The sequence below is a fragment of the Nicotiana attenuata genome, chromosome 2 (assembly GCF_001879085.1).
Source record: "Nicotiana attenuata strain UT chromosome 2, NIATTr2, whole genome shotgun sequence".
NCBI lineage: Eukaryota > Viridiplantae > Streptophyta > Magnoliopsida > Solanales > Solanaceae > Nicotiana > Nicotiana attenuata.
The window spans coordinates 48,687,079-48,711,662 of NC_031990.1; the positions used below are offsets into that span (position 1 = coordinate 48,687,079).

The 24,584-nt window shown below is 38.6% G+C and overlaps 1 protein-coding gene across 2 annotated transcripts; it reads right to left on the bottom strand.

Annotated features, from left to right (window-relative positions):
• Positions 226-4,124, bottom strand: LOC109209289 (putative E3 ubiquitin-protein ligase LIN). Of its 2 annotated transcripts, none has more exons than XM_019372543.1 (7): positions 2,921-4,124; positions 2,662-2,800; positions 1,595-2,568; positions 1,360-1,507; positions 985-1,236; positions 590-899; positions 226-485 (listed from the first exon to the last, which is right to left on the bottom strand). In XM_019372543.1, exons 1-7 carry the CDS (start codon positions 3,979-3,981, stop codon positions 346-348), a joined length of 3,024 nt encoding a protein of 1,007 aa, XP_019228088.1. In that variant the 5' UTR covers positions 3,982-4,124; the 3' UTR covers positions 226-345. The 2 variants fall into 2 exon arrangements, with proteins under 2 accessions (XP_019228088.1, XP_019228081.1); XM_019372536.1 differs by having other exon boundaries at positions 1,595-2,571.

A 24,584-nucleotide genomic window follows, 5' to 3' on the forward strand; every position in this document is an offset into this window, starting at 1 on the left:
TTAGGTAATTTATATAGCAATTAAAAAGCCAAGACCACAATTGTTTCTTTCTGATCTTCTTTTCAGTTTATATGGATGATTATATGTCATGTCAAATCTGGTTAAATTCTTAAGTATGCTCTCAGCCAGCTGATCACTCAACTGTTTCTTTGGCAATGTTCGCTTTGCAATCAACTGGAGTTATTTATGAATGACTCAAGAAAGAACAAAACGTGTCGCGCGGGGTTGAGAAATAGCCTCATTTATTACTAAAATTATCTCCAAAGAAGGACTAAAATATAGACATCCTGTGCTTCATACCATGTACAAGGTAGAATGATTAAGTTGCTGAAGAAAAACAAATTGTTAAGGTACATTAAGCTGCTGATGCCTAGAGCTGCTCGAAATAATTGAAATAAGCTCCTTCGCTGTCCATGTTACTTGTGCGAGTTTATGCAGGTCACTTATGAGCTCCTTATCTAATGGAGACAATTTCGCCAAATAATCTGAAAATAACAAAGACCAAAACTATGTAAAAAAAAATTTAAGTAGTTTCATGTACTATGTTGTGTGATAAAGTTAGATTAGTATAGCTTGCAATATACCATACCTGAATTGTTAGCCAGTTTGAGTAATGAAAGTGAAGCAAGAACTCTTTCCTCTATAGCATTATTGTACTTCAATAGCTTCATCAGCTCTGGAATTAGCTCCGAACATACTACAGACCGGACCCCTTTATCCTCGATGGAACAGAAAAAATTGCTCATCCAGGACACAGTAACTAGGCTTGCTCTCCCTAAACAGGGAATTCCATTGGCTATTGTATCTACAAGAGCAGCCAATAGCCTCTTGCTTCCACTGTTAAGCAACACTCTTGATGTTTTCCTTTGCCAATTTCTTGTTGCCTCTTCCTCTTCATTCTGAAACTTAGTAGAAGGACTAGGTGAATACGGAGTTTTCGTTAAAGTTCAATAGGAAAAAAGGGTCATGAAAAGGGGTAATTACCAGGTTCATATAACTGTTGAGGATGAAATTCTTGCCATGATATGAATCCCCAGTGTTTTCGTCGTAGCCTGCTTCTTTTAACAGCAATTTCTCTACTATTGGCTCTCCAGTATAGGAAAAACAACTCCCTAGTATAAGTAGAGCTCTAGCTGATTGTACTTGGACTTTCTCATTGAATACTTGACAGTCCATTGCTTTTATTATTTCTTCTATTACTTCTTCTCTATATACGCTGCACTCATTCGGATCTCCCTGCAGCATGACTGCAACTAAATGAGGATCTCTTTTTATAAAAGCGGGAATTTCTCTCCCCCCCCTAGCTCCTCGGGGGATGATTCTTTAAATCGGGGAAGGCTATAATGAAGACGGACTTACCAAAAGATCAAGCTGTAACAATATGACAGCGATAAGGGGGCGTTCTTCTTGTTGAGCTCTTTGGAGATATACTAGCAAAATGTGCAAGGTGTTCACCATTCCCCATCCACTTAGTAGACCACGTAAGAATTCTACTCTTTGAATTTGCCTGTTGTTTCATACAAAATTAGTACTTTTTCATTTGAATGCAAGAATAAGAAGATGTCATATGAGTAGTGCTAGGATAAAATCTTACTTGTCAATGCAGAGAAGCTCAGTGAGAAATGCAAAAATGTGTCCGCGAGCGATTTGCTGGTTTTGAAGCAAAAGAAGAGGAAGAAGACAATCTTTATTCAAGTTGTTGGCCAGGTAATGCCTGCAGCTTCCATCAGATTGAACACAATAGTACATAACAGAAACCACCTTACTCTTTTCTGAGACATCTCCCATTTCAACTCTTCTCAGCAACAACCCCAATCCCCCTAGTGAAATGACTTGCCTACAATTTTCAAAATTCTTGTCTTCATCAAAACCAGTAAGTAGTTGATCAAGTAAGTAATATGCAGCCTCTTGAGGACTACGTTGAACTGTGAATAACGTCTGCAGATGATCTGCGAATTCCAAAACTCGAAGTACTAATGGAATCCACTCAATAGATATCATCTGTTTAGCCTTAGGCTGCACTAGGTAAAGTAGAATTGCAGCCTTAAGAAACAGGCTGCTATTTCTCAATAGTCTCAAGAAGATATCAAGCTGTGAATCCGAGTTGAGAATGATTTGCCCATTCATCTCCCTCTTAGTGACTAGTTCTGCTAAGATTGAGATTGCTAGTTCCAAGATTTCATCATCTCCGGATGCAAACAAAACGTTCATTGTTCCTTCAATCAATGATGCTGTTGATAATGTCGTTACAATCTCAGGATCTCCACGAGAATCAAGCCAAGATTTTGCGACCAAACGGACTGCCAGTTCACAGTCACTTAAGCTATCTGAGGAGCAAATTGTGAAGATAGCTCTACTTAGATCATTTGAAACAGGAGGAGTGGTTTTTTCTTCCTTTCTGATGGAAACACTGCCAATCTTACTGTTTCCTTCTCTCAAGAACTCTACAGGCTCACTTTGACAATTGAAAAACCGGAAGTAGTCTGATTTTTTATGAGTCTGAGCCCACAGATCATGTTTCGGAGTTCTGTAACTTTGACTCTGTGATCTTCGATGAACCACTGCTTTCTTCTGTCAAAATCAATAATTTGGTTAGAGTTCTGATTATGCCTTTACAACAATCAATAGAAAGTAATATGTAAAGGATTCTTGGTCACTTACTGGAACATAATTGCCTTTCTTATTGTCATCTCCAATGGATGAAATCTTCTCTTCTTCTTCCTCCTTATAATCCCAAATTCCATTTCTTGCAACATCCATGGATTTCCTCTCCATAATCGGTCCAAAAACAGCTCGATATCTTCAGGATAACAAAAATCATTCAAACTCAAACCTATCCTAAGAAACATAGTACATAAAAAGAATAGTTTTACCATGATGTTGGAGTGTAACTTATGTAATTAAGAACATCCTATCTTACAGTGAGTTATTCTTGATGGAGGAATTGGAGGTGAAAGAATCCAAAGATCGTCTTCTTGAAGGCGAGTGACCGACTTTATTAGGCAAAGGCACAGAAGGAACAGCAGGGGCTTGGGCACCAACCTTGAGCCATTGTTTATAGTAAAGAGCAAACTTTGTTGTACCAATATCTATGTGGTCATTATATACCTTGTTTAAGGCTTTCATCTGCTTCTCTTTGTCAACACAATCCAAAGTTGAAAAAACTTCTACTTCCTGTGTATGCCAAATCTTGAGATGAAGAAGGTGAGGAAGAAACAAATGCTCCCAAAGTTCAGGAAGTAAGTGTGTCCGAGCAAGAAATGGCGAATCAACGAATACCTGCAGCAAATGCCTAGCTGCAATTCTCTCATTTTTTTCTAGCTTGTAAACAATAGATAAGTAGAGCTGTGCACAAGCAGAGAGATTGGAATTGGGAATTCCACAAGTTGAGATATTTCCAGTGCTGTTGGAATTCAAAGATGACACAATTGTTAATAGCCTAATAGAGTATTGCAAAGACTTAACTTTTACTTCCCTTTGAGTATCATCAATACTCTCAACTAGTCTCTCTATACTCTCAATAGCCAATTCCATATCTGCAAAAATCCCATTATCTGAATTATGATTCTTCTTTCTCACAAAACAAGCATAGCATTTCTCCTTAATGGTTTCGCGAAAATCTTTGTCCCTCAAATATTGTCCTACAAAGCCACTAAGTATAGAAATGACAGCTCTAATAGCAACTTCATCAATAGCAGGCTCATCTCTTCTTGGAATATTGACTTCAACAATGGACTTTACATTTGATCTTTTCGATGAGTGGACCGAAGAACTAGAACTGGAAAAGGGTTTTCGGGATTTGTTCTTGGAGAAATCCAAGGATGATCTTCTGTCATGGCAAATGTAAATAGGTAAAGCAATGTTGGAATCTTCTTGAAAAGTTTTTCTGTCTTTGAACTTGACTTTTCTGTGAGTTTTTGTAGGTATTCTTTTTGTACTCTCAAAACCTTCTTCAACTAGCAATTCTTGAAGAGAAGCCATTGGAATAAAGATGATATTGGATTGTGAACAAAGGGTGTTGTGACATTCTTTCTTAATTGTACAAGATAAACAGAGAGAGTGAGAGACAGAGAGAACAAGAGAGAGCCAAAAGAAGATTATGACTGGTTGATAAAAGCCAAAAAAATGAGACAAGAATCGATGGGCTGGTTTTCCAATAACTTTGTTAACTTCTAACAGTTGTGTGAAAATCACTTCTTAGAGATAAATAACAGTTATGTTAAGCAACCTTGTTATCTCGTCGAAAAATTACACTGTATATACAAGGTTAATTTTTATTTATTTATATATAATAGATGTTGAATATCTTGGTGAAAATTTTGTCTCCGTCACTACTTGTTAGAACAAAAGTAGCCCGGTGCACTAAGCTCCGCTATGCGCGGGGTTTCGGGAAGGTCTGGACCACAAGGGTCTATTGTATGCAGTCTTAACCTGCATTTCTGCAATAAGCTATTTTCACGGCTCGAATCTGTGACCTCCTATTTACATGACAACAACTTTACCGTCGCTACTTGTTAGTATAGTAAAAATTCCATTTCCCTAAAACAGAGAAGCCTCTTGATTTGGAAAAGGAAAAAAGAAGATGTGTAAGTTTAAAATGTGGTTAGAATTTTTAGAGCTATGGATGAAAAAACATATTTAAGGTTCATTAAATAAGTAAAAGCATTGATGTGGTTGTCAAAGTATGAGACAAAATTACAGCTTGTTTTGAAGCTGAGAGAGCACATGAGCTGCATTGTTCAATGGGGTCCTCTTCAAATATATCTCCAGTAGTCCCTTTATAATAGGGAAATTTATAAAGGGCAAAACTAAGAGAAGAAAAGAAAATTCATCATCAGAAAATTATTAGTTTGAAAAGGGTAAACTTTGGGACCATAGAAGAGAATGTCTGCCTGGAAATGTTGACTGCTTCCCTTCAATCAATCTCCTACCTCATCCCCCCAAATGAAAAATAAAATGAAAAAAGATACAGAAAGCTGCCTGGAATGATTGATACCTCAAAAGAAAGTAATATTAATTAGTATAGCATATTCAAGTTCAAAAAGATTTTTTAAGCCTTTTGTTTTAATATCATTCATTGTCATATGAAGATATTACTAAAAGTTCAGTTTGGATAAAAAAAAGACTGTTTTGTTAGTACTTAGGGCTCGTTTGGCCATAAAATAGATTCCCTTTTCAGAAAAAAATCACTTTTTCGGAATCAATGTTTGGCTATGAAAATTTTAAATTTTGCTTGAAGTTAAATATTGAAAAAATTTTAGAATTTGAAAAACTGCAAAAAGTTATTTTCAAATTTTTCACTTGAAAGCTCACAAAATTTCAAAAACGGCTCCAAATTATATTCATGTCCAAATACAACTCTAATTTTCAAATATCATTTTCAACATGAAAAAAAAAATCACATTTTTCTGAAATTTCATAATTCTTATGTCCAAACGCCCACTTAGTATTGATAAATTCGTAAAATTCCAAGATGTGAGCTTAGATTATCTTGTGAAACAGACTTATCGAGGTTTCCTAGTTATGAAAGGATAATATTCCTTAATTTAATTCAAGGGAAATAACATAGGCTTAGTTTGTGTAACAAGAGTGTCTCATATAAAATATAGAACACATGAAGTGGTGAGAATACCTATTTATTAATCAACAGAAAGATTGAAACGATAAGGATGTTCATTTATTGTATTGTATGATTACAGAGGTAAGTCTGGTAGAAAACTAAAGTTGGGAGTGGAGTGGTTTGGCCCATTTGACAAGTATATTTTTTGTGAAGGGACCAAAAACAAAAAAGCTACACCTACACAGCAACTAAATATGAGGTGTCAAAGGAAAAGAAGGAATGTGAAAGTCATCACTGATGCTAACGTTCATGTGGCCTTATTGACATTTAGTGGTTTTGGTCCCTTGTCTTCTCTCTTTCATTTTCTATCTTTTTCGATAATGTAATGTCGTACAAATAATTGACACTAGGAATCCCACTTTAATAAAAGAAAATTCTATGGAGCCGTCAAAAACTAAAATGCCTTCAAAGGTAACGGCGAAGGTAAGAATTTCATCAAGGAAATTCAAAAGTTCCTTTGTTTTAGCTTTTCCATGTTGCATTTGGAGGTTTAGTAACAAACCCTCAAACTTATATAAAGACTAAAAAGGTGAGAGTTTGAGTAAAAGTACAAATTATTAAATTTTTATACATATATTTCCTTGTTAACTTTTTTAGCCCCTTCTGAATTTCACAGAAGCATAAATATCATTAACGACCTAAACTGAAAATGATTTTGTTTTAGCTAAGCACAATGGCCAGTCTTACAAGTAAAAGAAAAAAGGAAAGAGGCCCATTCTTCTACATTTAATAGACCATTTGCCCATATTTGGGCCTTCAGTTTGATGGGGAAGTGCACGGTTAGCCACTAATAACATATGTATTTACTTTTAAGCCGTTATTTAAAATGTCTTTAGTCTTTAGAATAAACTTTAACTGCCCGGACGAAAATACCCTTCTGCTCATGTCCTTAACTTTTGAACTTAACTTCAGGACTACATGTCCTTAACTTTTGAACTTGTAACTCTAAGTTCAGGACTTCAGGACTACATGTCCTTAACTTTTGAACTTGTAACTGTAAGTTCAGGACCAAATGTCCTTAACTTTTGAGCTTATTAATCTAAGTTCAGGACCAAGTGTCCTTAACTTTTGAGCTTATTAATCTAAGTTCAGGACCTATTGTCCTTAACTTTTGGGCTTCTTAGCCTAAGTTCAGGATCTATTGTCCTTAACTTTTGAACTTGTAACTGTAAGTTCAGGACCTATTGTCCTTAACTTTTGGGCTTCTTAGCCTAAGTTCGGGACCTATTGTCCTTAACTTTTGGGCTTCTTAGCCTAAGTTCGGGACCTATTGTCCTTAACTTTTGGGCTTCTTAGCCTAAGTTCAGGACCTATTGTCCTTAACTTTTGAGCTTGTTAGTCTAAGTTCAGGACCAAGTGTCCTTAACTTTTGAACTTGTAATTCTAAGTTCAGGACCAAGTGTCTTTAACTTTTGAACTTGGAACTCGAAGTTCAGGACCAAGTGACCTTAACTTTTGAACTTGTAACTGTAAGTTCAAGATCCATAGCGTAGCAGAAAACCAAACGTTATTTGTATCTTTTCACAAAAATAATAATAATAATAATAATAATAATAATAATAATAATAATTGCAATTTACATATAAGATTGATGTCAAATTACACAACAGAAAGCTAATAACAAAAAGAAACAACTAAAAAAATAAAAGACTACAGAACCTAACCAACCAAAAGAAAAAGAAAAATAAATAAACTTGGAATAGTGGTCTGCAACGCCGAGGAAGTGGTCTGCCTTTGAGTTTAGGAAGTGGGATGAAGTTGGGGAAGAACTTACTGCATGGGGAAGAGAAGTAACGAGTTTGGGAAATTTTGATCAGGAGTAAGGGTTTTGAAATTTTGATAGAGGGTTTGGGAAGGAAAAGAGATAGAAGAAAGGGTAACTTCTTCTTTTCATATTAATTTTAATAGAGTAGTGGCTACTTTTGCGCAGTATTAAAAATGCTGGATAAAAAATAAATACCACTTTAAAAAGTGGCTACCCCACGCCATTTCTACTGGAAATTCGCAGAAATTAATTGATATGTCTCCTTCAAATCATTATATTTTCTACGTCCATGTTTATGAGATTTTGTGGGCTCAATAAATCCTATTGGAACAGTTGGACAGCTTTGGGGAAGTTTTTCCTAATGTGGATATAACGCTGAAAATTACCTCTTACCTGCAGCTCATACCAAAAGGAAAAAAAAATCATTGTGCCGTGTGTATTAATTGTCTTTTTTTTTTGAGTCATAAAAGGAAATTATATTGCATACTAAGTAGTAGTTAACATATTACAACCCATATTGTCAGTACTAAAAGGCATCAGGGTACATATCCCTGTTTCGAAAGGAGTGTCACCACACTTTGATTTCCTAGAGTTTTTAGCAAATTACAAGTAGAAGTTGACACTTGCTTCACAAAACAACTTTCCCTGCATAAGTCTTTATCATAAAGATGCTTCACAAAAGATGGAGGATCAGCAAAAGGTTTTATATCTCCTGGCTTGTAACATTTGTTTTCTTTATTTTTTGCTTCCTTGGCTAGTGCGTCTGCCACTATATTCCCTTGCCTGAATTTATGCCGGAGAAGGAGTCCCTTCTTCTGGTGCATTAACGATCTGCATGATTGAATTAGGTTAGTTAAAGTTGCATGTCCATTATTGATGGCATTCATTACCTCCGTTGAGTCAGTATCTATTTCTATAGGGAATAGATCAAACTTCACTACTAGTAGAAGTTCTTCGTGGAGTGCCTGTAATTCCAGATGTAGTGGGAATAAACCCTTGCAGTATTTATTAAAACCTAGTATCCATTTTCCAGTACAGTCCCTGAATACACCACCTATGCCACTGTACTTTGCCATGAAAGCCCCATCGATGTTTAATTTAATCTAGTTTTTCTAGGGAGCATGCCAACTAATTTTGATTTGAATTGTATCTTTTGTAAGTTGGTTTGTGTTTGTCATGAAGTGAAATTCATGTGAGTAATTAAGGATCTTTTGCAAGGAAGGTCTATGAGTAGTGTTGTTAATATTGTTGATGTTCCTATTTAGCCAAATTCCCCATATTACAAAGGCTAGAAGGTCTTGCAATTCCATATGAATATGAGATAAGTTCCTTCTAGGAGTAAGGCCTTTTAATTGCATTAGCCAGTGAGAAGTGTTGGTGGTATTTAGGTTGGGAAACCCTAGATTATACCAAAGTGTTTGAGTTATAGGGAAACTTATGAATATGTGGATAGGGGATTCCTCTTCCAGTCGACACACAGGGCACGTGTTGTCAATATTGATCTCTATTTTGTGTAGCTATTGACGGCATGGAATACGATTGTGCAGACATTGCCATATAAAATATTTTATTTTGCTAGGACATTTTAGCTTCCACATTCACATGAAATCATATTGAGGGTTAATATTGTTATCCTTAATGATATTGAGGCAGCTCTTACTAGTGAAAAGGCCATTAGCGTTGAGCTTCCATATTGGGGTGTCATTGCAACCATGTTTCAGAGGCATAGGGGTTAAATCAATGTTAGATTTAACATCTGTAGGGATGTCAAAAGAGATTTTTGATAAGTCCCATTTCCTAGAAGTGATAATGTCTTTGACCTTTAGTGATGAGTCATACTTTGAAAGAGGACCTTCAATGAATAATCTAAGATTTTGAATGTTTGGGATCCAGGTGGTGTGCCATATATCTAGGTTAGAATTTATGCTTGGTTGCCACCTTATGCCTTTGGAACAGAGTGACCATCCTTTTCGAATGTTTTTACAGATAAAGGAGGATTGTGTTTTTGGGCTCTTATTAGCATATTTGGATATGATAATTCTGGACCATAGATTATTAGGGTTGTTAGGATTCTCCAAGTAAGTTTGCTTAGAGAGATAATATTTTTAGATTTGGCCTTTCTGAGGCCAAGACCCCCTTCCTCTTTTTGATTGGTTATGGTGTCCCAGTTTACATAATGAATTTTCTTGGTTTCATCTGTAGATCCCCAGATAAAATTGCGTTGGATACGATCTATTTGACTGAGATTTTTATTTGGTAGGTAAGTGTATTGCATTGCATGGCTTGGTATAGAGTTTAGAGTGGATATTGCTAAGGTCGTTCCGCCAGCAATATTGATAAACTTTGCTTTCCAGAAGCTAGTTTCTTTTGCATATTATCAATTATGAATTGGTAATCCCTGGGTGTTGGCTTATTCTGGAGAATAGGGTACCCTAAGTATTTTCTAAAGGAGTTACTAATATTCATTGAAACGAGGTTAGCAACTTCCTTTGCCAAATTAGTATTGCAATTCTTTGAGAAGATTATCCTAGATTTTTGAAGGTTAATGTTTTGACCTGATAGCTTACAAAAAAGAGAGATGCATCTTTTAATAGAGGTGCATGATTTCTCATTAACCTTGGCCATTAGGGTTAGGTCGTCAGCGAAGAATAGATGGAATATGCTCGGGTCTTGATGACTGAGGTGTAGTGGATCCCATTGGCATATATCTAATTTGGGAGAGATGAGCCTAGAGAACATTTTCATATAGAGTATGAAGATGTAGGGGGATAGGGGGCAACCTTGTCTAATGCCTCTACTAGGTGTAAAAGACTCAGTAGTACTACCATTGACTAAGATAGCTATCTTGCTGGTACTAATACAGTTCATGATTAATTTGGAGATGGATGGGGGGGGGGGGGGGAATTTAAAGAACTTAAGCATACGATAGATAAAAGACCATTCCAAACGGTCAAATGCTTTTTCTAGATCGATTTTTAATATCATACTAGCCTTTTTCCCTTTTGTCTTTTTGAATTGGTTGATTAGTTCTTGTATTATAATGGCATTATTGCTAGTATGCCTTCCTTTGATAAAGCTAGCTTGGTGAGGACTAATTAGATCATTTAGGAAGGGTTTCAGTCTATAAGCAATAATTTTTATAATAAATTTATACACCGTATTGCACAAACCAATTGGACGAAAGTTCTTTAGGTTATTAGCGTTGTGAATTTTTGGAATGAGACTGATGTAGGTGTTATTAATGTCTTCAGGGATTGAGTTGTTTTGGAAAATTTGAAGATAAAGGTTGATAACTGATGGTCCCACCACTTTCCAGAATTTTTGATAGAAAAATGGATGTATCCCATTAGGTCTAGGGGATTTGAATGGTTTAAACGAAAAAATTGCATTGGTGATCTCAGAAGGTAATAAGGGATTATCCAGAGTTGTTAGATCGATTTTATTGAAACTGGTGGGATCACAGAGAATGTCCTTCCAGTTAGTAGATATGTGAGAAGTTTTGAATGAGTTTTTAAAGTATTGGTTAGTATGAGATATAATTTCATACAGATCATTTATCCACTTTCCTTCCTCATTTTTGAAAAGGCGAAATACATAAGCGGCACCTTTAAGTTGTCCTCAACGATCAGTCAGACACCTCAATTGGCTTCTTTATCATTTAGACACTTCAAGTGTCTATTACGCAGATCAAATAAATACATGTTGCTGATGTGGCATATGCGTGATTGCTAACCAAATTTTGAGCGCGTGATACCTTTTTGTAGCATAATTTTTTTTAAAAGAAAAAACATGAAATACCTCAGCTTAGTCTCTCTTCTTCTTTCAAGTGCAACCCACCATAAAACCACCATAGATTTCATGAAAATCAGGCACTAAAGCTTCAACTAAGCTACCTTAAATCAGTCAAAACCAACATATTTAGACCAAACTGAAAACATAATCGAGAAACTTTATGTAACAGGTAAAAAATAGTCACATTATATGGAAAGGAATCAGCTAAAACAAAAATCAATCTAAAACCAAAAAAAAAAAGAAAATTCTTCAGCACGATGCTGAGAACGTCACAACCAGTCATCACTTCGTTAGACTTCTTTTCCCCCAAATAAAGTTATCCCTTGGAGAACCGAATCCCCAAAGATTAAGAACATTAACACTTTTTTACCCACTTCAATGTTCTAACTGATGACTAGCTGAGCCTATAAATACTCAAGTATAAGTGATTCCTTGTCCTCAAAAGTCCAGTAGAATCGTTTCTTTCAACTTTCCTTGGAAGTCAATTTTCTGGTGAAAGAGATAAGTTGTGTTTAATTAGTTAGATGGAGGGTGGATTTGGAAAAAGGGAAGGAGACGCAGAAGAGAGGCAAAAGGAAGATGAATGGGGGTGGTGCTGGTTTTGGTCTGGAAGGAAGAAGATGAAGTTGGAGGGGCGGGAGGATGAAGGGCGCTGCTTTAGTTAAAAGTGAGGGAAAAGGGTTAAATTCATTTTCTTTTCTTTTTTGTTAATTATATGTGTTAAGTTTTAATTACAAATTACATGTGTCCTTCATTGATTGGCTCATTTGACACGCCATTGGCAAGTGTAACTCACGCATTTGGTCTGCTGCACTCGGGTGTCTATTTGATTTACTTAACAGTCACTTGAAGTGTTTAAATGATAAAGGGACCAATTGAGGTGTCTGAATGATCGTTGAGAACAACTTAAAGGGGCGATTTATGTATTTCGCCTTTTGAAAAAGATAATTTTGTTCTTTCTTTTATTACTGGTGGCCATGATGTGATAGAATTTTGTATTGGCATCACCCTCCTGAAGCCAGGATATTCTAGCTCTAAGTTTCCAATAGTCATCTTCAATTTTGAGGTAATTGTTATACTCTAATTGAAGGGATTGTTCCAACTGATGAAGGAAATTACTAGTGTGGTAGTGCTTGGATTCTTCTATACCTTTGAGTCTAGCCAAAATTTTGCTCTTTTTTTTGAAAATATCTCCAAAGGTCCTATTTTTCCATGTTTTAACCTTATCTAGGAAGATTTTTGCAGAGCCTATGTAGTTGGAATTTTCCCAGCCTTCCGCTACTAAGGAATTGAAACTAGGGTGTCTACACCAATAGGTTTCAAGCCTAAATGGTTTTGGTAGAGAAGTGTTTGATTTAGGAATTATTTCTAATAGTAGAGGATTGTGGTCCGAGTGGGTTTTTGGTAGGTGTGTTACGGAGGCATTAGGAAAGTAACTTAACCACTCACTATTGGCAAGAATTTTGTCTAATCTTTCCATAATAAGGCCATTATTTTTCTTTCTACGGTTAGTCCAAGTAAATTTACAACCTTTGAACCCTAGATCAATTAGGCCACATTTATTAATACAATTCCAAATATATTTAGAGCGATTTCTATTAACGAGGTTTCCTCCTAGTTTTTATGATGAGTCAATTACATCATTAAAATCTCCCCCTACTAGCCATGGCCCGTTAGAATTATCATGCATATTAATAAGGTTGTTCCACATTTGATTTCTAAGGTTGATGTCGGTGCTAGCATATATAGAAGTAAAAAGCCAAGTTTTACGCGTGGGAATTACCTTAATAGTAGCATTAATCTCCTAGCTTCTACGCATGAAACTATGGACATTTACCATGTTGTGATCCCACAGGATAACCATTCCACCTTATTGACCCTCTGCTGGGATCTCAATCATGTCGGAGAAACCAAAAGGGTTGAGGAGAGACATGTGATTATCCATTTTGGTTTCCAACAGTCTGACCATGCCAGGGCAATACATGTCAACCATTTCCCTAAGGTTTAACCTGAAGTTTCATTATTGCCTCCACGAACATTCCAAATGATGAAAGAGATGGGCCTATTCATATTGATCGTCCAGTTGTAAAGATCCCCGTTCTCCAGCACCCTTGGTGCATGTACTGGGTTCCTTTTTTGGAAGGGAACTAGGATCATGGCATGCTGTCCCACTCTTGGGTCTGCTGGTGGTTGTATGTCCATCGTGCACTTGTAAAGAGCCACTGGACAGTTGAGCACTTTCCTCTGATCCTGCATTTCCGTGAAGATGAACACTTTTACCCCGTCTAAGTTTGAATCTTCTATCACTAATTCTGGGAGTAAGTTGATGGGTGGTGCCACTGCCTCCTCCATCATTGCCTCTTGGTTTGGTGGATTTCCTTGAGTGTGAGGTTGTGTCGTGTTTTGGGGAGGGTGGACTGGAGCTGCATGATGTGCATTGGGAGCCTGAGCTTGGTTTGCATGTGCATTCCAAGGGGTAAAGATAGGGTTGATGCTTGTTGCTATCTCTGGTGTGAAAAATGGCAAATCCATCACTGGGTGGTTGTTTTGGATTTGGACAAAATGGGGGGGGGGGGGGGGGAAGGCAGATTCCATTCTCCCATCATCATTTGGGTTAGGTTGGGGGGCAAGCTTGGTGCCACTAGGTGGAAAATGTTGTTCACCCACACATGACTCATGAAATTGTTCATGGCCAGTCGGATGCCCTCCGATATTAGTTGAGCTAGATAGTGTGAGTTTTGCAGTATTATGACTGTCTCCCTTATATTCAACATTATGTTGAAGGAGATTGCATGACCCATCAATCCTAACTCCACCCAAGATAGTGGTTGGTGGTTTGCCGGTAGTGGTGGTTGAATGAAGATTGTAGGAATGTTCTGTGTTTGAGGATTTTGTGGTGTTTGCTTTGCCATGTTTTGAAGACGACTTAAGCGTAGTATTTGAATAAGAGTGTGGTATCTCCGACTTGGCAAAAGAAGTTTTGGCATTTTCTAAAGGATTATCAGAATTAATAGGAGAATTGGATGGATTGTTGATATTCCAAAAGATTTCAATATCTTTAGCAATGATTTCATCGTTCGTTTGCATGTTATTTAAGGGGGATAGCGTATGAGATTTATTGAGAAGGGTGGTGGGTTGGGCTGGGGATACTTGTTTAATATTATTGGCCATTTGGAGCTTTAGTGTTTGGGGTGTTGACAAGTAAGCTTTTCCATTAGAAGCATGCAGAGGGTTCTTATTAGGATTAGGCATTGTTTTGTTGGTTAGTGCATGCGTATTAGTAGGGTTGAGGGTATTTATAGGAGCAAAATTTTGTAGATTATTAGGGATTTCTGCCGTGTTAGGTGACACGTGTCCACTGGCCGGATTTCCGGATTCCTGTATTGGGAAAATTCAAGTTAATATATTGAATTTATTATGTGAGGATATGTCATGACACGTGGATCAGTAAAAGAATGACAGCTGGCAGAGAATAGTTAAAGAGGTACGAGCTTTAACAGACACGATCAGAGGTCCAAGAAAAACAGAAAGGATAGGTGCTCGAACCTCTTGATAATTCGGAAAAGCGTTGGAGGAATGAATCTAGATAGCAAAAAAGGATAGATACGTATTATTGGTAGTTAATGAGCATTAACTACGAGAAACGTTATAGAATCTGTACTGAACAGTTACGATTGCCAATTCTAACGTTGCATTAAATGTCATTAATTGCCCATAATAACTCCATTATTGGAGGAAAGAAACGTATTACTTAGAAATAGCTATAAAAGGAGAGGAATAAACAATTGTAAGGACAGGAAACACTATTGGAATACACTGAATTACTTTGCTTTCTATCTTGCAACTATTCATATCAGTTATTCTTATTTTTATTTGATTATCAGTAACCCGAGTTCTTCTAATAGCAAGCTTTGACCGAAATTCTTATTTTTTGGTTAAACAAATTGGTTCCGTTACCGGTAATCTGATAATCTATTACTTCCTAAATTAACCTTTTTTCAAATCAATCATGTCAAATGTCAATGACAACAATCAAGGAGACCGTCAATTCCAGGAGAACCAACAAGGCGAAGGAACCCCGGTCCTTTCCCCTCGAAATTCTCCCCGACAATCTCGAGAAAGAACTCCTGATGGGTCTCAATCAAACGCAAATGTACAGTTTGAGAATGCTGAGGCTATCAACGAAGCTTTGAAGAAGTTAATCGCTCAACAGGTCAGCAATGCTCTTGAGGCCTTCGCTAACCAATTACGAGTTGTGCCGCCAACATCAACTCCAAACAACAACACCTTAGAAAATCCTCGCTCAGGGCTCGTTAACTCAGGCAGTGGAGGAACTCCTAGCGAATCTCGTGATGGAGGGTCAGGTAACCCAATTAATTCAGATCTACAAAATTTAGTACTAACCTTGCAGAAACATCTCAAGGAACAAAGTGACCGCATAGAGCAAATACCTGGAGTCCCGCCAGTAATCAAGGGAATAGATATGGACAAGTACTCACAACAACCTTGGAAGCCGAGTGCTGATCCTCTACCAATTCCAAGAAATTTAAGATGCCCGATATTCCAACTATGATGGAACAACTAACCCACGGGATCACGTAACTGCATTCACGACCGGTGTAAAAGGCAACAACTTGACTAAGCAAGAGATTGAATCAGTATTGGTCAAAAAATTCGGAGAAAAACTCACTAAGGGAGCATTAACATGGTATTCTCTTTTACCCGAAAATTCTATAGATTCTTGTCACAACCCTAAATCCCAACTCGGTCGTGATGGCGCCTCTCGTGAAGACAAGGCCAACCGACACACCTCGAATTCACTTTAAACAACTAAAAATATAACTACTAAGTCCTTAATCAGAAATAAAATCCCAAAATGAGCATTTAACAGTATAATTTGCGGAAAAAAAACCAACACAGCCGGGGTGTCACTAGTCATGAGCATCTACTAAGGTCTGAATACAACTAGAGTAAAAAATGTACTAAATACGGTCTAATGAAATCGAGAGGGAGAAAAGCAGTGCTGCGATCGTCGGGCAGCTACCTTGCTAAACTCCAATGACTCTGCCTCTGAGCAACCAATACCCGCTACCGGGTTCAGAAATACCTGAATCTGCACACAAGGTGCAGGGAGTAAAGTGAGTACTTCCAACTCAGTGAGTAATAAAAATAAATGAAGACTGAGTGATAGGAAATCACGAAGAGTACATCAACATGCTGTATAGAAGCAGTACCAAACCAGTAAGAAAGCAATGAAGCTGTGAAATCTCTTAAGCACCTTAGCTCAGTTTAAACTTCTTCAAAAATAGCTTTTCAACAGTTAAGCGATTGAATGCAAGCAATTAGAACTTTTAACAGTTAAGCAAGTAAATGACAGGCAACTAGAAAAGATAAGCAGGTAAGGAACCGCCCCTCGGGCACAATATCAATAGAATCAGCCCCTCGGGCACAATACTAACAGAAGCAGCCCCTCAGGCAAACACATGGAACAATAGCAGGCCCTCGGGCATAATAACAACAGAATCAGCCCCTCGGGCAATAACATAGAACAATACCAGCCCCTCGGGCTATATCTCGTATCACAACGGGTACCAGCGCTCACTGGGGGTGTACAGACTCCAAGAGGGCCCCTTACGGCCCAAGCGCAATAACAAGCCATCTCGTGGCATAACCAATCCGGCCCTCGGCCTCATATAATAAACAAAATCATCAAACTAGGTACCCGCGCTCACCAGGGGTGTACAGACTCCTGGAGGGGCCCCTTACGGCCCAAGCGCAATATCAAGCCATCTCGTGGCATCATAAACAGGCTCTCGGCCTCATATCAATATCAAGCCACCTCGTGGCGCACAATCTCAGGCCCTCGGCCTCATTATCATAATTAGTATATCACTACTGCGGCGTGCAGCCCGATCCAAAAGTATCCTCACAATACATGCCCTCGGCCTTACTCAGTCAGAATCTCATAAGCCCCTCGGGCATCAGCAATATATGAAGCTCAGCTCAAACATATTTGAAAATATCAATTAATGTGTTTAAAACAGAATAACATAGCTGAGTTTTTAAAATAGTGAAAATATAGCATGATTGAGCACAAGTATGAAATCAAACAGTGAGGAAAATATCATTAACAATCCCTTAAGGGTTCAAACAGTTGGCACGAAGCCCAAATATGGCATTTAACCCAAAGTATAATAATATCAAACAATTAGCTGCCCGTTATACCGAAAAATAGTCATTCAGGATGGACTAAGTGACAATCCCCAGCGGTGCACGACCCCACGCTCGTCATCTAGCGTGTCTTTCACCTCAATATAGCACGACGATGTGCAATCCGGGGTTTTATACCCTCAGAATAGCATTTAAAATCATTACTCACCTCGAACTAGCCCGAGGTAAATCATTACTCACCTCGAAACAGAATAGCTGTGCAGGTTGTACATCCTCTTATCATTTTCCCCTGTTGTACACCTTCTGTTAAAACGCCCATAATTCCTTGTGAAAATATCCAAATGACAAACGGTTTGAAGATTTAGAACTAGATTCGGAGATCTTTCATTTGATAGGTTGTAAACCATATAGCTCTTTATATATATCGAGATATGAGCTTCTAAAGTCGGCTCCATGCATCAGAAAATTTTCTGGTGAATAGCTGAAGCTCAAAAATCTGCAACTTTTCCAAAGCATGAAATAGTCCGTTTAACCACCCGAAACTCACCCGAGGCTACCGGGACCTCAACCAAACATGCCAACATATCCCATAACATCATTCAAACTTGTTCCAACCTTTGGAACGCTCAAAACAACATCACAACACCAAATTCGCATCGGATTCAAGCCTAAGAATTCAAAATCTTCTACATTACGCTTTTGATCAAAAACCCAACCAAACCACGTCCTAATGACTTAAAATTTTGCACACACGTCCCAAATGACACAACAGAACTACTGCAACTCTCGGAATTCCATTCCGACCCCTATATCAAAATCTCAACTATCAACCGGAAAACGCCAAAAACTCAATTTCCCCAATTCAAGCCTAAATCTACTCCGGACCTCCAAAACACATTCCGATCACGCTCCTAAGTCCCAAATCACCTAACGGAGCTAACCAAATCATAAAAATTCCAATCCGAAATCATATACTAACAAGTCAAATCTTGGTCAAACCTTTCAAATTTCAAGCTTCAAACTGAGAACTGTTCTTCCAAATTCATTCTGATCACCCTGAAAACCAAAACCAACGATTTACATAAGTCATAATACACTATACGGGGCAAGTCATGCCCGAGAACTAGCGAGCAAAGTGCAAAAGCTCAAAACGACCTGTCGGGTCGTTACATCCTCCCCCACTTAAACATACGTTCGTCTCTCGAACGTGCCCAGAGTTGTTCCAAAAGCCAACCAATCGCCGAAAAACCTTACCACGCATATACCCGGGGGTGATCCCACGTCAACCTATATCACATAGGTCCGATAATACGATATAACTGAAATTTCACAATCCAACCTAGCCCTTAAACCTTAGAACCACATTTCCACTTCTAAAATCTTCAATACGATCATAATCTCACATTTATACTGTGAATAAGTCCGAACAAGCTGTAACAAACCATATCTATAACCTTAGGTGCAATTACATGATATACCACATAACTCAAACACTGGTAGCGATAACTTCTAATCACAGCAGCTGCACACAACAGCCGAATATCGATAGAAAACCTCTTATCTACTAAAGTCTCATTCCGTCACTTTTATATACTGCCAATGATAAATGAAGCACGCAATAAGCCATAACCATTTCTCAGATCAACCATTAATGAAGCCACTTCTCCGTTGGCAAAGACCATAGCAAATTTCTGAGCCAAACCTCGATATTATCCTTCCAGCATGCTAAAATCGAATCAGTTTGTACTCATTTCAGATCCCAACGATCTCATCTAATCTAACACAACTACTTTGGGGACATGACACATCAATACAATCTACAGCCATAACGCGTGCAATCCGCGCACCAACAAGTAACAATCCGAACGTACTCAAATTATGAAAAATGACTCAAATGAGAGAGCTGTACCGCAAGCTCACTAGTACCACCACACACAATAACCCGTCACACATCGTAGAAACAGAACACATGAATCTAACTCGAAGGGTCATACCTCCACATAATTTCGCTGCAATGCGCGACCCTATCCAAGAACTGGCCTACATAAGACACCTCCAGTCACTATGCTCAAAATCGACAACCAAACACAATTTGATGCCTAGAACCCAAAAGTGAATCACCATAGCCATGGAGAAGCAATGACGCAATGCCACACCAGTCTGAAGGAACACATCCAATGTGCAAAAGATCATGCAACACCCAAATACCCGTCTCATTCAAATCCCACTTTAAAGCCCAAATGAAACCGCACCATGTGTGCATATAAACACCAAATCTCAACTCCTCGTAACACAGGAGAGTAACTCATAGATCACGAATAAGCTCAACAGCAATCGAATGGCACATCTCTCAACAATAGCAGTTCGGAGTAAACAAATTTAACCAGGTGCAGAACACACAGCCATGTTGGACCTACCAATGAACCCCAATTCAACTCTGGTCACCCACAATAGATAATTAACTCTTTGAAGGTTCACAATGACTGAATCATAGCACATACTACCCTCTGACCAACCTTAGCTATTTTCTCACAGTCCACAACCACAAAGCCATCTAATCACGGAAATTCTCAATCTCCCAATCCATAAAGCACACGAATCACCATATCTGATCCCAGCTACACTGCCCGAACGTCTAACACACATCCGATACTCGATCATTCCACGAGGGATACTCCTATAATTCTTCTGTGCTACCAAGCCAACTTGAATATCGTGCCACAATACTAATGAAGTATCCTTAATTCAAACACATTACCCTTTCTAAAAATGTATACCATCATCAAACCACACCAATTAGTAACATCATTTACCTACTCATCTGAAACTGCCCGTGCTGCCTAAGAATTTATGACCTTCCTTTCAGAACTGAACCGTGACCTTACACATGCAGATCTCACCCTACACGATATACCGCATATTCCATACCATCATATGACAAATATGAGAACGTCATAATCCATTCCAATCCACAAGCAACCACGTACTTCCCTAGCCAAGAACTCTCCATTTGATCCCATCTAGGAGAAAATCACTATACATCTCATGCTCCTCATGCCGGTAGAAAATACTAACCGTGGTAGAAATTATCAAGAACTCTACGAATCCCCTTTTGCACAAAATCGAACCATCAGAACTGATTCCTTCTAACTCAACCAAGCTACACAAGCCATCAAAACCTAAGAGTATTGCCACGAAACACCTATGAAAACCTACCGCTTCATAAGCACTCAAGAACCGATCATATCCATTACCATGCCAATCCGGCCTACTACCAAGCTACCCCATCTATCCGAGTTTTCTTCTGATTTACCTTCGACTTGATACTCCCTCTTGCTGTAGCACCATAATTCCTCAACCCAGACTTACCACACGAGATCCAAGCATAAAACCACACCGTCTATGGCTCACAAGCCGCTGAGTACTCTCTTAAATGTTCCAAAGGACCACATTCAAAATACTAACCTGAAAGTACTTCCTGCGAATCCAAGGCCATTACCTTCCTAATACCAATATAAGAATCCCCTAATTGATATAGAAATGACACAAGTCTTGACACCCTCCAATGCAAACCTCAGTTTCTAGCCAAATTATACACTTGAAAATCTCCAATTATTACATGTAAAACCTTGAACGCATTAGAACTATTCTCTAGAGTCATCCACTCTACTCAAGCTTCAATTAGCCTGATCAAATAAACCGAACAACCAGTGCCTCATTAGCACTCCGACACCGCAGAATGTAACTTCACCTTAATGCAACCAAACAACTTCCCGTTCTACGCACCGTACATCCTTTTCCAATAACAACTCAAGTCATTCCACGATTCTCATACACCCATAAAGCATAACATAACTTTTATTGAAATTTCCTTTACTCGAGCCATCCTCGGTCTCAATCTCCATGAGCCATAACTGATTCACCCGTACGCCTCAAACTGGAACCAACATAGCACATAACCGTGCTTCCAACTAATCAACAGCAGACTCCCCCACTTGGCTCGAAGCCATAGATCAAAACACATACAATAACTCATAACGCATATACTCTATTGCTGCTATAATACCATAGTGAGATTAAACTCAACCCTTCGTAAGCTCGTACGACACAGACCATCTAGGACTTTAGATCTTCTGCAAATCTCGCATTCACTCTTGCAACAGTTAAACCCACTCTCTTAAATTTCAACACATATATTTCACTTATAAATGAGATCTTCTAACAGACAACATAAGGATCACACAACTTCAGAATACTCCGCATGAGATAACCCACCTGTTTTGCCTCAAACTAACATTTCTGTATACCTTCTACCGTCATAAACATTACGCAGTCGCTTGAACTTCCTGAGTCTGAACTCATACCGCAACATGAAATTTACTTCACTCCCAACTAGGAAACATGAAAAGGTTCTTCACACACCCATAACTCGGGGCTATACCTCGAATCAAGATGGAAATCAAGCACCTAATAGTTCTTCTATCCTCCAGCAGACCCTTCTCGATGCTTCTAATTCATATGAATACATCTCACAGTCACATCACACTCATCACGTAACTATCCAACCATCACTTCTACTAATAGGGGCACTACCGAATATATAAGTTCGAAAACACGGCTCACATAATCAGCACCTCGGTGCTCAAGCTATAGGTAAAAATCCGGCCTCAAATCCTCCAGACTGGCCCAACATCAAACACACAGAGATCACATCTCGTTCCTCGATCAGGGAATCACAAGCCATCGATGCACATCTGATACTGAGCGTTCATGCGCGCAAACGAACGCGTGGAAGGAATTTCAAGAGTTACTTTTCAAGCTGAATCCAGGACGCACAATAAGAATTCAAGAATGTGAAGTTTTTCCTAAAGGTTCTGCAGCCTCTCGAGGATAAATACAGATGTCTCCATACCGATCCGCGAGACTCTACTAAACCTGCTCATGACTCGTGAGACCAATGTAACCTAGGCTCTGATACCAACTTGTCACGACCCTAAATCCCAACCCGGTCGTGATGGCGCCTCTCGTGAAGACAAGGCCAGCCGACACACCTCCAATTCACTTTAAACAACTAAAACAATAACTACTAAGTCTTTAATCAGAAATAAAATCCCAAAATGAGCATTTAACAGTATAATTTGCGGAAATAAAAACCAACACAGCCCGACATCGGGGTGTCACTAGTCATGAGCATCTACTAATGTTCGAATACAACTAGAGTAAAAAATGTACTAAATACGGTCTAATGAAATCGAGAGGGAGAAAAGCAGTGTTGCGATCGTCGGGTAGCTACCTTGCTAAACTCCGATGACTTTGCCTCTGAGCAACCAATACCTGCTACCGGGTTTAGAAATACCTGAATTTACACACAAGGTGCAGGGAGTAAAGTGAGTACTTCCAACTCAATGAGTAATAAAAATAAATGAAGACTGAGTGATAGGAAATCACGAAGAGTACATCAACATGTTGTATAGAAGCAGTACCAAACCAGTAAGAAAACAATGAAGATGTGAAATCTCTTAAGCACCTTAGCTCAGTTTAAGCTTCTTCAAAAATGGATTTTCAACAGTTAAGCGATTGAATGCAAGCAATTAGAACTTTTAACAGTTAAGCAAGTAAATGACAGATAACTAGAAAAGATAAGCACGTAAAGAACCGCCCCTCGGGCACAATATCAATAGAATCAGCCCCTCGGGCACAATAATAACAGAAGCAGCCCCTCGGGCAAACACATGGAACAATACCAGCCCATCGGGCATAATAACAACAGAATCAGCCCCTCGGGCAATAACATAGAACAATACCAGAAAAATAGCCATTCGGGATGGACTAAGTCACAATCCCCAATAGTGCACGACCCCACGCTCGTCATCTACCGTGTCTTTCACCTTAATATAGCACGACGCTGTGCAATCCGGGGTTTCATACCCTCAGAACAGCATTTAAAATCATTACTCACCTCGAACTAGCCCGAAAAGCTACTCTGCAACACGCTTGCCTCTCGATCCAACTTCCGAGTGCTCCAAATCTACCAAGTTCAGATTTTTATCATCAAATTATGCTAAACGGATGAATTCCAATTGAAAAATATCGATTTTAAGCACAAAACCCGAAATCAGTCAAAACCCGACCCCCGGGCCCGCGTCCCGGAACTGGACAAACTTTATACCAAAATGTTCTTCATCATCTCACGAGTCCGTACATATAAATAACTCGAAAACCGGAGTTCGTTTGACCCCTCAAATCATCCCTAGAAGGTCTCATAATCTCAAGCCCTAACTCCATCTTTTTCTACTGATTTTCATGTCTAAATCCATGTAAGATCACATATTTAACTCAAAAATAGGAAGAAATCACTTACCTAGTGTTGCTTGGTGAAAATCCCTCCTTTTGAGCTCTCCAAAATCGTCCAAGCCAAATGAAAGAAATGAAAGAAATGGGCTAAAACTCGTGTTTAAAACAATCTGCCCAGGCTTCATCAAGTTGTACCTTGCGCTGTGCAGGTTGTACATCCTCTTATCATTTTCCCCTGCTGTACACCTTCTGTAAAACGCCCGTAACTCCTTGTGGAAATATTCAAATGGCAAACGGTTTGAAGATTTAGAAACTAGACTCGAAGATCTTTCATTTGATAGGTTGTACACAATATAACTCTTTATATATTCCGAGATATGAGCTTCTAAATTTGGCTCCATGCAGCAGAAAATTTTCTGGTGAACAGCTGAAGCTCAAAAATCTGCAACTTTTTCAAAGCATGAAATAGTCCGTTTAACCACCCGAAACTCACCCGAGGCCACCGGGACCTCAACCAAACATGCCAACATATCCCATAATATTATTCAAACTTGTTCCAACCTTCGGAACGCTCAAAACAACATCACAACACCAAATTCGCATCGGATTCAAGCCTAAGAATTCAAAATTTTCTAAATTACGCTTTTGATCAAAAACCCAACCAGACCACGTCCGAATGACCTGAAATTTTGCACACACATCCCAAATGACACAACAGAACTACTGCAACTCTCGGAATTCCATTCCGATCCCTATATCAAAATCTCACCTATCAACCGGAAAACGCCAAAAACTCAATTTCGCCAATTCAAACCTAAATCTACTCCGGACCTCCAAAACACATTCCGATCACGCTCCTAAGTCCCAAATCACCTAACGGAGCTAACCAAATCATAAAAATTCCAATCCGAAATCATATACTAACAAGTCAAATCTTGGTCA